Here is a 13,727-nt window from a genome sequence, read left to right as displayed (position 1 = left end):
AAGTAATTTGATTCCTAAATGTTTCAATGTTGGTCAATGTTTGAGTCTGGAGTGCAGCCTTTTCCAGAGACACTGTGCAGGTGCCATACCCGGAGCTTGGAATCATTCCGTACACTTTTCAGTTGAAGAAATAACAACATCAGAAGCCAAACAAAACATTGTACAAAACACTGGGCCTGGCACCAGCACCAATAATTTGGTAAAAAAGGGGGGTTATCTCACACTAAAAAGCATTCCAGCTGCCTATTGATTTTATCGATCTCATTTTCTTAGTCTTTTCTTCCCCTCTAATTCGTTCTCTCTCTTTTGGCTCCGGTTCACTATTTCTCCTCTACTTTCGTCACACTCCAGTGCATAACCCTTCACACGTCTGTGTTCCACTTCCGCCTGTTTGTTTCCTCCACTCCCTCTCTCTCTCTGATACTAAAATCACCCTCCTTTCCATTTCTGTTGCTGTTCACACCAATAGCTCTTTACTTCCGTGTGAAGGATTTTGAACTGAAAAGCAGAATGGGGGGCACCAGGAAATTAGGCATAGACGGAGCAGGAGAAAGAATGCCTTCAGGCTCCATGCAGGATCAGCGCTATTCAATATATAAAGAGACTGAGTAATGTATAATTAAAAGGCCAAGAATATAAAGGGCATTTTTTATGACAAGTCAAATCTGGTAGCCTGGTTGTGACTGACAGAAGCTATGATTTTGATGAATAATAAAGAGTGAGCCAGAGCTTTATTTTACTACAGATCATGATTAGGTCCCGAGTTCTTAAACTGGAAAGGATTTTAGACTTCATCTTTTCCTATATTGACCAGATCCCATTAAAATTGGCCTTTGTCTTGACTTTGTCTCAAATATTTAAGCTTCTCCCTACATTGGTTAGTTCTGCCCAGCGCACAGGCCTTCACTTGATGAGACTCGCACCTGGATTAAAGGAATAGTTCATGCAAAAGGGAAAAATTCGGCCATCATTTAATCACCCTATGTGGTTAAAACCCCCTATGGCTTTCTTTCTTCCATAAGATGCAAAAAGAGAAATTTAACTCTTTTTGTCAGTTCTTTGCTTGTCAATTCCAGTATATACTGACACCTTAATCAATGGATTGTTTTTAAGTGACTATGACTTTAAGAAAGGTGCTATATAAATACAACTATTTATTTAAATCAGTAATCAAAAGCAGCTAGTATAAACTTTGTGGTTGTCATGACATCTGGTTCCCATTCTGTTTTCCTTGAGCTGTAAACAAATGTAATAAAATGAACCTAATAAATCAACATTTTTGTGTTCAGCTAAGTTTATGTATTTGGTGCTGATGCAGCCTCTTATTTTCTTACTTTGTATAGACGAGCACTCTGCCTAACATCACTCTTTTTTTTCATCAGATGTGTTTAGAATAACATGAGGGTGAAGGAATGATGATAGAATTTCCATTTTTTGGGTGAACGATTCCTTTAAGCACTCCAAATCATTTTTCTTTTACATAGCAACTCTTCCTTACAGTTGTAGTCAGATGTAGTCCTGTCATGCACAGATATATCTAGGTTGATGCATATGCATTCCTTCACTGATATTATGGTGCTTCTGACAAACCTGCTGGTGACAGCAGATTCACATAGGAATCAATTCAGAGCAGGGTAACAGAACAACCTTCTAGCTCTCGCTCTGTGTTTTGTCTTTCACTACCTGTGTCTTTGGAGAGCATAATGAAGCACGTTGTGACAGTCTCCTCCTGTGACTGCGCTCAAGGCAGGTAATATACAGGCAGCCTGTGGAAGCACCTCATCAACACCACCTTGCACTGCTCCTTTGGGAAATAAGTCACTCTCAGCTCGTCTCCCTCCAGAGCTGTCACCAACTCACCCTCTTTTATTGTGATTTCCTCTTATACAGAGAAATCAAATCTGGATGTGCAGGGAGGAGGTGGGGTGGGGTGGTGCACGGGGGCGTGAGGCCGATTCTGGGTTTTTTTGATCGGCAACTTGCTCATAAAGATGAATAAATGTGAGCGGTAATGGTACATCCTGACTGCATCTCTGGGCTGCCTGCGAGCATCAGATTATGCAGAAATCTGGAGCAAGAGTGTCTGAGGTCGCCCTCCTCAACGAGCAGCTCCTGTAGGATTCATGTTGTTGTTTTTGTCTCCTTGTTCCTTCCTCTCCCCCTCCTCCTCCTTGCTGTCTTTTAACTGAAATGTCATCTCACTTCAGCACCAGAAACAATTATATTGTTGCTGTTATTACGGTTAAATGTAATTATAGGTGAACGGCAAAATCTGACATTTATTCGTACAAGATTTGTTGCAAAATTTCTGTTTACAGCGTTAACACAATTGTGCTGGTAAATACTTCATTTTATTTATGGTCTTTTTTGCCACTGTGCCATGGCTCAGATATATTTAAACTTCTTTATGGTTTTGTTGTGAATGATTCATCAAGTGTGCTGTATTCTAAGGGGAAAAAAAGAGGTTTAGTAATCTTTACTCTAAATGTGCTGTTCCTTTTCCACTTTAGGCCATTCAGTCCTTTTGAAAATGCTAACCAGTAGCTAAATAACTATTTAGTCCTAAAACAGATAGAAAAAACTGGTTTCATTCTGAAATATTTCATATTCCAGAAGTAATACTTGTTTATGTGTTGTGATAACTGAGGATGTGTAAGTTTAAGTTGTTTTTTCTCCATTTCAGATGAGCTCAGTCAAGATGCTGCGTCCTCGATTGAACGGGATCCTGTTCAAGCTGACGTTTGAGGAGCAGGTGAACAACATCCGTCCAGATATCATGAACGTGACATTCGCCTGCGAGGAGGTAAAGAAGAGCGAAGGTTTCAGCATGCTCTTGGAGATGGTGCTACTGGTCGGGAATTACATGAACGCTGGCTCCAGAAATGCTCAAACATTCGGATTCAACATCAGCTTCCTCTGCAAGGTACAAAACCAAATGGAATCCTTTTAATAAAGTAAACATTTTTCATTTTTTTTGACATAATTTTTATAAAGTTCTAATACCTGGAGAAATCCTGCAATATTTTTTAATTGGCGTATTTAAAAGAATCTTAACGTTGAGGAAGCGTAACATTAAATATACATATTAATTTGCACAAATACAAATAAAAAATAAAATAAAAATATATCAAATAATAACAATAATGTAAGTAAATATTTTAATAGGCCTGTGATGTTGTGTGTTATTTATTGTGCATTGGATGGTGCTGTCCCACTGCCTAATATGTGCTGAACGATCAGTTGAGCAACAATATCACAGCACATCTCAATTCTCACAAAGATGCATTCTGTGTCCTCGTATCCTTCCAAGTTTCTTCTTTCAAGGTAACTTGGCAAGACTGGGCTCCACGAGAATTCAAGGCCGTTCTTTCCGTTCTTATAATTAAGAAACAGCCAAGTTCTACACTGCATTCAAAATAAGATTATAGAGAACTTAGTGGAAATGATAATAGCTCATGGATCGCAAGGGGTTTGAATCTACAATCTGTCGGGAACCAGACCAAAAAGCTTCTACTACACAACTTGGTATTTAGCAGATACTTTTATCCAAAGCAACTTGGAACACTCCTCTTACAGGCACATTGCCCCTTAAGTGCCTTGCTCAAACTTAAGCACAATGGTGATGGTGATGCATAATCCCGTGTGGGATTTGAACCTTCAACCTTCTGGGTACCAGTCCAGAGCTATTGAGCAAGGCTTGTGCATGCTTAACCTCAGGATGAAAGCATGTGCTAAATAACAAGTGGTAAAATAGTAACATGTTTAAGTAGTAGCTGTTTTTACCTGAAGCTGAAATCGTCATGAAATGCCTGTTAGGTGTAATAGCTGTCTTGGGTTTAGTGATTATTGACAGTTATTGACAAACTTGACTACTCTACACCAAATGACAGTATGCTATTCTTCAGAATATGATCTACTCTAGTACTGTTAGTTGTGTTTCACAGGTTATTTGTAGAGCTGGCAGGTATGCCTCCCTACTGTGATCATTTTAACTGTTACCTGAATGTGTATGAAAGCTGTAACTGCTTTTGTTGTGTATGTAAGATGGACATCTGGCTGTGTGTTTCACAAGCTGATTTGGATAGCGAAGCCATTTGGTCCCGCTATGAAAGACAGCCACCCCCCTGCCGGTGTTCCCATGCAGCCAGAACTACAACGTCACTCTTAGTTACATCTTTTTGCTGGCCTTGTCATCTATTCGGAGGTGTCCCAGATGCTGCTGGGACACAGGTGTCCCAACCACAGGGGTTTAAGCTGGAGCCAGTTGTGGCATAGCTGAATGGTTATTCTCACTTTTCCCAATTTTCAGTTATTTACTTTTAAGCACAGACAAACTGTGTTTCCAAAGACCACTGAATTACAGTTTAATACTAGTAATTTTTGAAAAAGATGCGGCAATTTCATTGAACAGTTTTATAGTTTATAGTATAGAGCTTTAATCAACGTTCGCTTTTACACAACTCTCTAAAACACTCCAGTACCACCACACACTCGTGCTCGTAAACATCTGAGTCCTTGATGACCATCTCACTTTCTCTTAAAGTGTGTCTGCATGCAAATTGGTATTTGATTAAAAATTAGGGTGCAAGTTTACTTACTCAAAAACTGCATGTACACACACTTTTCATAAGGAAGTCCTTCACCTCTTTCTGTCAGCTCCTTGGTTATATTTTTGTTAATCTCTGCACTTATGCACTCAATTAATTTCAGTGTATGTCTGGTTCTTGGTTGGCATTTGAATGAGCTCAATGCCAAACAAAAAATGTTTTCTCATTGAGTATGGTGGCTTTGGAGGTGACATGGATTGTTTTTAGTTTTTTTTCTCATCTCTGTGTTGGATGGTGTTATGGCCCAGAGGGAGGACACCCCTGATGGGTGACCCTGCCCTGAGCATGGGCAGTTGAGCGGAGAGGATCCAATGGTCATCTGAGCTCGTCGCTCGGCGGTATTTTCTCTGACCTCGTCATAAATCCTGACCTTGGGTCTCGCAGTAGCGGACTAACACACTGTGTTCAGACCTCTCTATAGCTCCCATCGGCTGTTCTCTGACTCTGTGTTATGCCCAATAATACGTTTTTAAACACATGAACTAAAATGACAGTGTCTATACACTGCCTTTCATAGACATGTTGAGTCCTTGCCCCCTTCCTGATGTACTGTATCAGTTTCTTTCTTTCTTTCTTTCTTTCTTTCTTTCTTTCTTTCTTTCTTTCTTTCTTTCTTTCTTTCTTTCTTTCTTTATTTCTTTATTTCTTTATTCATGGTTCAGTGGTATTGCATATCTTTCCCCTTTGTTTTCGTCCTCATTTTAATTCCTTCCTTCTAGTTCAGTTGTATTGTTCCTTTGTTTTTGTTTTTTTTCCTTCCTTCCTTTCCTTCCTTCCTTCCTTTTTTTATTTCATTAACCCTTAGTTTTATTTCTATATTTGAGCGGTCTAATGATTCAGAATTGCATGCCTACCTTTTCCCCTTCCTTCTTCCTCCCTTAAGTCTTTTGATTTCTTTCACCCTTTTTTTTTTTCTTTTAAATATGAGCTGTCAAATGATTCAGGAAAATTGCATTCATATTGGTCAAAGTCACATTTACAGAACATTAGTGAAGTGCCTGCAGTGCGGACACTGAGCACTGATTGGGCAGTTATTGATGGACAAAGGGAAATGCCCATATTCTCAATCAGTTCAGTCAAGTAAATGGCCCCCTACGTGGCAGATCTCAGCTTGCTAACAAGCTCATCAGGGAGGGCCGGTCGTGGGCTGACCCGTGAGTCTTGCAGTCACACTTGGTACCATCTGTAGATCTCATTTGCATATTCCAGAAGCTTTTTACTGGTTAACATTGCTGTTAGCTCAGAACTGCTTTAAAAAAAAAAAAAATCCTTCTGCTTTTCTTTAAACATCTGGTGTTATAAAAGAAACAGCCGACTATAGTTACCAACATCAGTGAGTATAGCAGTTTGCCGTGTGTAAATTAAGAATCTAGCTTTTATCTCTCTTTATTAGACAAACACTGCTATGTCAATGTCCAGGCAGTGGCAAACAGTCAACTGATTCCTGCAGTTCTAAACACAGAAGTCACCCCATCCAGACATGTATAAAATATGTTCAGTGCCAGAGTGGTTCAAATGTGTAGACTGCACTATATCTAAACCCATTGTTTTGTAAAGCAGTTAACTTTATTTGTATTACATTTCAATACATGCAATACATTTTTAAACAGCAGAGAACATGTTTTACAGAAAAAAAAAAAAAATTATAGTTTTATTTAATTCTGGGCCACAACCACTATAAATATTAAGAGGGACTTTGCCTTCCTGATCAAGCTAAATGGCCGTTTTAAAATGACTTCTCTTAAACATTTGGTCTGCCTAAATCCTGAATATGTGGTTGCATGCACTTTTTTTAGCCTATATATCAAAAGAAAATTTGAACAGAGCCTGAGCCATGTCTGGATTTTGTGGGGCATGTATGAAGTGTGTTTTCATCTATGGAGATCCAGTACCTTTGACCATCATCTCTCAGAGACACACAAAGTATCTCGGCTCTTTTAAGCTTCAGTTAACTTTAATCTTACAGTATGTGTGAGCGTAGAAAGTAACCTTCTGTTGTGGATTCTTGACTCCTTGTCATATACTTTTCAAAAAAGTAACTTCTGTAGTGAACATTTGACATTTTTCAGGAAAGGTAGACTCAGAGGAATGCACACAAAGATTATGGCAACTTCAAATGAAATCAACCATGTGGGAAAAGGCTTACTCCACAGCAAAGCCCCTTTCAAAGCTACAAGCATGAAAAGGTATTAAATTACAGATAATATTCATTAAATCTGGATTTGCTCTCTGCTTTTGGGGTTGTTTAAGCATGATACTTTCCAGTAGAGATGTCAGAAGAGTTTATGAAGATTGAACCTTTATTTTGGCTTTTTTAAGTCTTTTACAATGTTTCCTCTTTGTTAAACAGATCAAATGTGTTCAGCTGTCACCGTTTAGTAATTTCAATGTTTATATTGGCAACTTGTAAATTGAAAAGAAGAAAGAGAAATAGGTAGAGTATTCTCCCTCATATATGTTCACAGTATCTTTGCGTCATTTCTCAGCTTTTTAGAGATTCTCTCAGTGCCGGTTGTCTTTCTCACAGATGGCATGGATAGTGAGCTCATGGACAAATGAACTCCCTGAGCTACCTCACTCCCCACCCCAAAACTGCCAGAGGTGTAGCCTGAGGCCTTCTGATTTTCACTTGTCATTCTTACTAAGTAAACTTGCCTCATGGCAGGCTCTGAGCTTTTAGATTAGTCTATTGGCTACCATTCTAGTCCAGGCTGCCTGCCATTGGTAGGCAAAATACGCCAGTCGCCATCAGCGTCTTGGTATCTCTTTCTTCTTCCATGCCCCTCAGCTGTTGTGTGTTGGAGTGTGACTTTCCCATAGTTTCCTTGACTAAATAAAAACACAAACTACTGCTGTGAAGATCTATGCACAATCAATGCCTGTAAACTGAAGGTCCTTTGGCAAAATGTGTAATTGAGCAATCAGAGATGACAGTCCTTTAGGTGGTCTGAGATTTCTTGGTCCCCTTTGCCTCTCATGTCTGTTATTAGCTAATTGTTCTTGAGGATTTATATCTTTCGGATGTCTCAATGGAGGTTGATTGTTATTCCGTGGAACTCTTCAACATACTTCAACGAATATTGAAATGGGCGGATTGGGTGCATTCAAGTATATGAACTGGACAGGCTATCTTTCTCTATTTCTCTATCATTTTCCCTCTTTATATTTTTATGAATACAGTTTTAAATGACTGAGCACCTTCAGACACACAGACATTGTACCTTTATGGAAAAAGAAGCAATTTTGCACATTAACTTTGACAATATCCTCATAAAAAGTTTGTTCTGAAATGTTGGCTGAATACAAATTATAGAATCGATACAGAAAAGCCCCTTTATATTATCACTGTGAGGGGGCAATTCAAATAGGAATGTATAGCTTTAGCACAATTAATATTTTGAATGCAATGACTCATCGTACTTATCCTGACAACAGTGTGGGTTACGTTTGTAAATGGCTTTTTTTTTTTTTTTTTTAAATCGGTTGCCTAGGCTTTCCTATTGGGAGCCCAAGTCCAGGCTCATGACAGCATTGGATGGCCAAGAGGTACCATAACGAGCTTCAGTTAATTAAAGTATTATTTTTGTTATTATAATCCCATTCCCCCTTAGATGCTTTTGTATTTTTTTTTTTATTTGTCCTTTTCTCAAATATAGTAGCCTCTCTAATGTGTCTCAATTTTACTCACTATGTGTTTTCCCTTGCCTCTCCTCTGAAAGAACCAGTATTGTTGAGAGAAATTCCTGATTCATCTATGCCTGGGAACTTAATGAACATTAGCATTATCACACAGGCATAGAAGAACAAGAGAAAGGAGGCATGGAAGTAATAAAATGGAAGTGCCTTGACTGGAAAATTAGTGGAACATCATAACTTAAAGTAAATTAGATTATTCAATTTCAAACAAGATTGCCAGAGATGCTGACATAACTGATGTGCCAAAGTATATCTGCCTCACTAATTTGATAGAAATCTATTTCTCTTTCTTCTTCTCTTTCTCTTTCTCCCTATTTCTCTTTCTCTTTCTCTCTCAGCAGGGCTCCATACTGTGTTGTCCACTATTCACAGACTTATTGGCTGCATATCTGCCCACCCTGTGCACTGTTTCTATTATGTCAATAGGTTTCAGCTCACTGTGCTAATCAGCTCAGTTTTGTCAGATAAAATTAAAGACTGGTTAATCACCTTAAACCTCTGTATTTCACCTCTTACAGGATCATGTTTTGCCCTCTATTTATCTCTTATTCACCCTCTCACTTTTACAGGGTATAAATAAAGACACATTAGCTTTTTTCAGAACCTTAAGAGCTACATTCCTTGGAAGCTACATTTTATAGGGCCATTCAACCCAAGGATGTCAACTATAAAAGTAACTAACTATAAAGTTTTAATAAGCATTCTAATTATGTGGTAATAGGGAAGTCCACACCTACAGTGTATATGAAGATAGCTACACAGAGTAATATCGTTGAAATCTATTAAATGTTTGTGTAATAGTATAATATGTGTCACAATGCATTCTGGGATATATGTTTAGCCAAAAAGTATATTTCTAGACAGTATAATTAAGTTGCCTATAACTTTTGAGTCACTTTGCGCCAGGAGTGTTTCTCCGATTGTGCCTTAAAATACCACTTCTGTAGGCAGCTCACCATGTTTTGGCACAGAGCATTTGTTTGTAATTTTCAATGAGCTGAATCATGCAAACCTTAGACCTCAGACTTCTGCTTCTTCATTGCATGGAAACTGTACCCAGATCTCCTTTATTTCACCTTTTTCTCTCTGCATAGTGCTGATCTTACATGGCAGATGAAAACAAACTTGCACAGTAGCGGCTTTATGTAATGACAGTTTGGGGCATAATAATAAACAAATTAAAATTTGAAATGCATGAAATTAAATTGTGATTACCCAATGTGAGCAGATGATTGATCCCCATCTAATGAAAGTGTGAGCGTGTTGCATCCCCACACGTGTGAAAGTGATGTGGGGAAGCTTGGCTGCGGGGTGTGTGAGAGGGAACGGACACAGTGTGGAGGGCCGTGCTAATTAGCTCTCACAGCATGCGTCTCCAGCAGCAGTGCGGTCACAGTGGGGAATGATTACGGAACAAGTTGCCGGCGCACTGACGTGGAGACACCGGCTGACGCTCGCGTTTGCCCTCCCTCTCTATTCCCGTTCCAACCCACCCATCCCTTGGTAATTATTCACATGAGATTGATTTAACATGCCCCTGTCATTCATTCCGGTGTGTTTCTTGTTTTGTTGTGCTTGTCATATGGAGAGTGGCGGCGGTTAGTAGATTTTACTCCTGCCAAACTTGTTATAATCCACAGTGCGCTCTTCTGCACTACAGGAGGTATAATAGCCATTGTCCATAGCAACAAGTGTCATCAAGGTGTCTTTATTGTCACATTATTTTCCCTCTGAAGGTGAGAAGTCCGGCTGTAGCCAATAAATATCTATTAAAAATATAATCTTTAAATATGTTATTCCCAAAAAGATTGAGCATCAATTGAACATACCTTTCACGAAAACCCTTGTGGCTGGATTGCCTGCAATTTTCAGGGCATTATGCAGGCTCTCGTGAAATGAACCTTGTTATTACATGTCCATTGAAAATGAGACCAATATAATGTTCCTCGCATGTCCATGTCAATTATTTCGGCCTCGGATTTTGCGGCAGTCATTACATATTCGCCCTCATTTGGTATTCCCTTCACTGGCCATTACGCTGATGTGATTAGCACTGAAAGTCTGGCAATAATAACTGCCACTTAAATCTTTCAACATCACTGGAGGACAGTCATATTGCACACAGTTTCAAGGTGCAAAACAGCTTCATATAGATTGAAGCAGTGAGCACCAAATAGTTCACTAATATATTCTTTAATGATTTGAGATATAAATAACTAATGCAATTCCAAAATCAATTTCTCTGCAAAGAAATGGATTTTGGAATTGCGTTAGTCATATGTCATATGTATGTCATATGTATATGTGTGAAACAAGTGAAATACATTTTCAAAAAAAAAATCTGAAAATGTATTTCGTTTGTTTCACACATTTGCATATGCGGCATCAGTCTGAAAGTTGCATTTGTTTTGATGTAGTAAAAATATTCTGACCAGGTTTCTTTGCATTTAAATACTGCAGTTATAGGCAACATGTTGTTTATCAACTGTTGATGTGGGTGTTTGAGAAATGTATTCTTGTTAAGAGTTTCTTGTGATTTTCATTATGACTGACAGCAAATAATAAAATAAATAAGGTGACAAAAATAAAGACAAAATTATTTTAATTTATGAACTGTTTAAGGCGCTACTGATTATTTATTATTTACTCCCAATTATAGAGTCCAGATCAGACTCATCCATATCAAAATTCAGTCAACCTGGTTGTGGCATCATGAAGACATTAATAGTTTGGTAATGTAGCGACAATGCCTGACATGCGGTCACATGCTGTTCCAATTAGTAATTCCTTGTCTCCAAACACATCCTCCGTTGTCTTTTCAGACAACGGGTCTGTCCACGGCGTCGCTAAGTCTGCTTGGACATGTCAAAATTGCAATCTGTTGTTCCCAGAGGAACATTTTAGTCACAAAAGGAACCCTGTTCTGGACAATCCCTTGTAAAACCCCCCATTTCAGCATGGACTCCCTGTGACTTTACAACCTCATGACCCACACACACACACACACACACACACACACCCACACACACAAAACCTCCTTTGAGTACAATTTCATGTAGAAATATGGCTCTTGAGTGTATACCTTCCGATATGTATGTGTGTGATTAGCTTTGCTTTATAATAGAGGTGTGGGTTGCTAAGAGTAAAATCTTTAATTCTAAATGTTCACTGAAAGAAGGTCCTCAATAGTGTCTTGTGGTAACCCTACCTCAGACCATAAAACTTCACGTTCGTAAGACATTCCAGAACACACACACTCTGGACTTTGAAACAGATATTCCCCCCACATAACAAGCCACTGAAGGTGGATATGTATTCCTATGTTTCTCAAAGTGTTTGCCATAACGGAAACACTGACAATTTTATTGTGTGTTTAATCAAGCTTTATTTGTGTGTAATGATGCATATGAACGTAATGTTATGTGTGTCCAATATCTACCTGTAATTCTTGGTATCTGTCTGTTTTAATTCAACCAGTCCCGCACATAGTATTATGGTAAGATGTATTATTCTGTATGTATAATCTTAAGAGGAAATATTAATTATTTCGCTCAGAAGACATATGATACAAGGGGGCGTGTTTTTCTTCACACAAAGAAGACATCTTCCCGCTACAGATCAGAAGTTTTGATTCGCTCTGTCACAAAACAGGGCGTAAAACAGATGTCTGTTAAAAGGACGAGACCCCCACTCTTAAACTCTCTTCTCTCATCGATCCCGCTGACCTCCTCCTCCTTCTCCACGTGCAGCGCTGCTCCAGATGAACGGGCCTTGCCTTGGCCTCTGGGACACATGGCCCGCACCATGAAAAAGCCTGCCGTCTCTGCAACCAAAATCTGAAACCTCTCCCGTCCCGGGAGACGCACCTGACTTTCTCGGTAATATTATATCCAGTGAGCCTTTTCGAACTTCGCGGCACTGGAAGACCCAGCAGAAACAGGACACGTCCGCGCTGTCCGCTTCCCGCTTCCTGCTTCAGTCTGACCAGAAAGAGCACAGAATTCTGCAAGTAACTTAATGTTATATTGAGCTGATAGAAGTCGTTTTCCAGGGGTCTCGTGAACCAAGGTTTCTGTATGTAATAATTACTAGCTTTTCCCTCCTCTCTATTTCTTTCTTTCTTTCAGTTCATTCTGATCATGCTATGTTTTATGTTTTGTTTCGGTTAAGTGTTTGTTTGTTTATTGTTTGCATTTTTACGTACGTTTATATTTGTAGCTCATATAATCTCTAGTTTTACATTTATTAAAATCCATGGAATACTTTTCACTGTCTCTGTATAAAGCCTACCTTATAAGTCAATGAATCTAAAAGATCTAAGCTACAAGCTCGATACTAGACTACATTCAGTAGTTTTAATTAATAAACTCAGAAGTTTAAGGTTCGTGGCCAGAACCTAAACTTTAGTGGAGTTTGTGAATACCCCCTTCTTAACTGTACTGACCTTACATCTACTCGCTGGCCGAGTTAAAGGTTGGTCAGACCAGTTACAGAACAAGGTAATCTCGATAATTGATAAAATAAATGTACATGCGACTTATGAATTATGACCATGAGTCGTAAATATTAATATTCCCAGAATTCCCCATATTCTTGAGCTAATTCATATTTACCCAGAGTCGTATTCGTTACATTAACATTATGCTATAATTTAAAACTTCAAATATAAATCAAAGAAAAGTAGCATGAAGTTAGTTAACGTGCAGGAAGGAAAGTTTTTTTTTTTTTTTTTTTTTTTTTTAAGGTTGAGGTTGTTTTCCCTCTCTTAAAAGACATAGACTGTGCGTCGCTTGTTTCCTGTGATAGCTGTGTAAATCAGAGGAGGCAGGCATGCAGTGCGCATGCTGAGGTCGTCAGCATCGGATGGCAAAGCCTTTAAAGTGCATTATCTCTCCGCCTGCTCTGCCGCTGTTCTGCGCGTTAGCGGCTCAGTGCGGGCTGATTGGTAAACACCCCGTGGCTGAGCGGGTGCAAAACTTAATTCTGTTTAAATAAAGAAAACAACATTAGGATTTGGATGCAGTGTCGGCAGTGCAAAAGCAACTGCCCCTGTTTTGATATCTGCACCGGAGCTTTCACAATTACTTCGACCTTAACTATTGTACGTGCGTTTTAATTCACACGCAGGAAAGCAATGGTGTAGATCTAACTGGAGATAATTTACAAAGACATTTACTTTAAATTCAGCATGCATTTACTCTGGAATGTGAAGCAACAGCTTCCACAGTAACAACAGCAAACATTGTACTCCTTATGAAGGACGTGCAAGCGCGGTGTGGGTTCTGTCTCGGTTAAAGTGAGAAAAAAAAAGACCTGTTTTTGTTTGCTTAGATTTCTTGTTGTTTTTCCGTGCTGTTTTTTGTTCCAATCCTTGTAAACCAATATTGATTTTAGACAGCCAGCTGCGTAGAAGAAAGGGTCATT

General features: G+C 39.0%; 1 protein-coding gene across 8 annotated transcripts in view; it reads left to right on the top strand.

The window, feature by feature from the left end:
* diaph2 (diaphanous-related formin 2) overlaps positions 1–13,727 on the top strand; it is a 481,157-nt gene that overhangs the window by 286,559 nt on the left and 180,871 nt on the right. For all 8 annotated transcript variants that reach the window (XM_081382679.1, XM_081382682.1, XM_081382680.1 and 5 more), the window contains one exon: positions 2,684–2,923. In XM_081382679.1, coding sequence (XP_081238805.1) covers positions 2,684–2,923 — 240 coding nt within the window. The remainder of the gene's footprint in view (positions 1–2,683; positions 2,924–13,727) is intronic.

Source organism: Scardinius erythrophthalmus (assembly GCF_964197995.2).
Source record: "Scardinius erythrophthalmus genome assembly, chromosome: 13".
In the NCBI taxonomy this organism is placed as follows: Eukaryota; Metazoa; Chordata; class Actinopteri; order Cypriniformes; family Leuciscidae; genus Scardinius; species Scardinius erythrophthalmus.
This window is presented reverse-complemented; position numbering and strand designations above follow the sequence as displayed.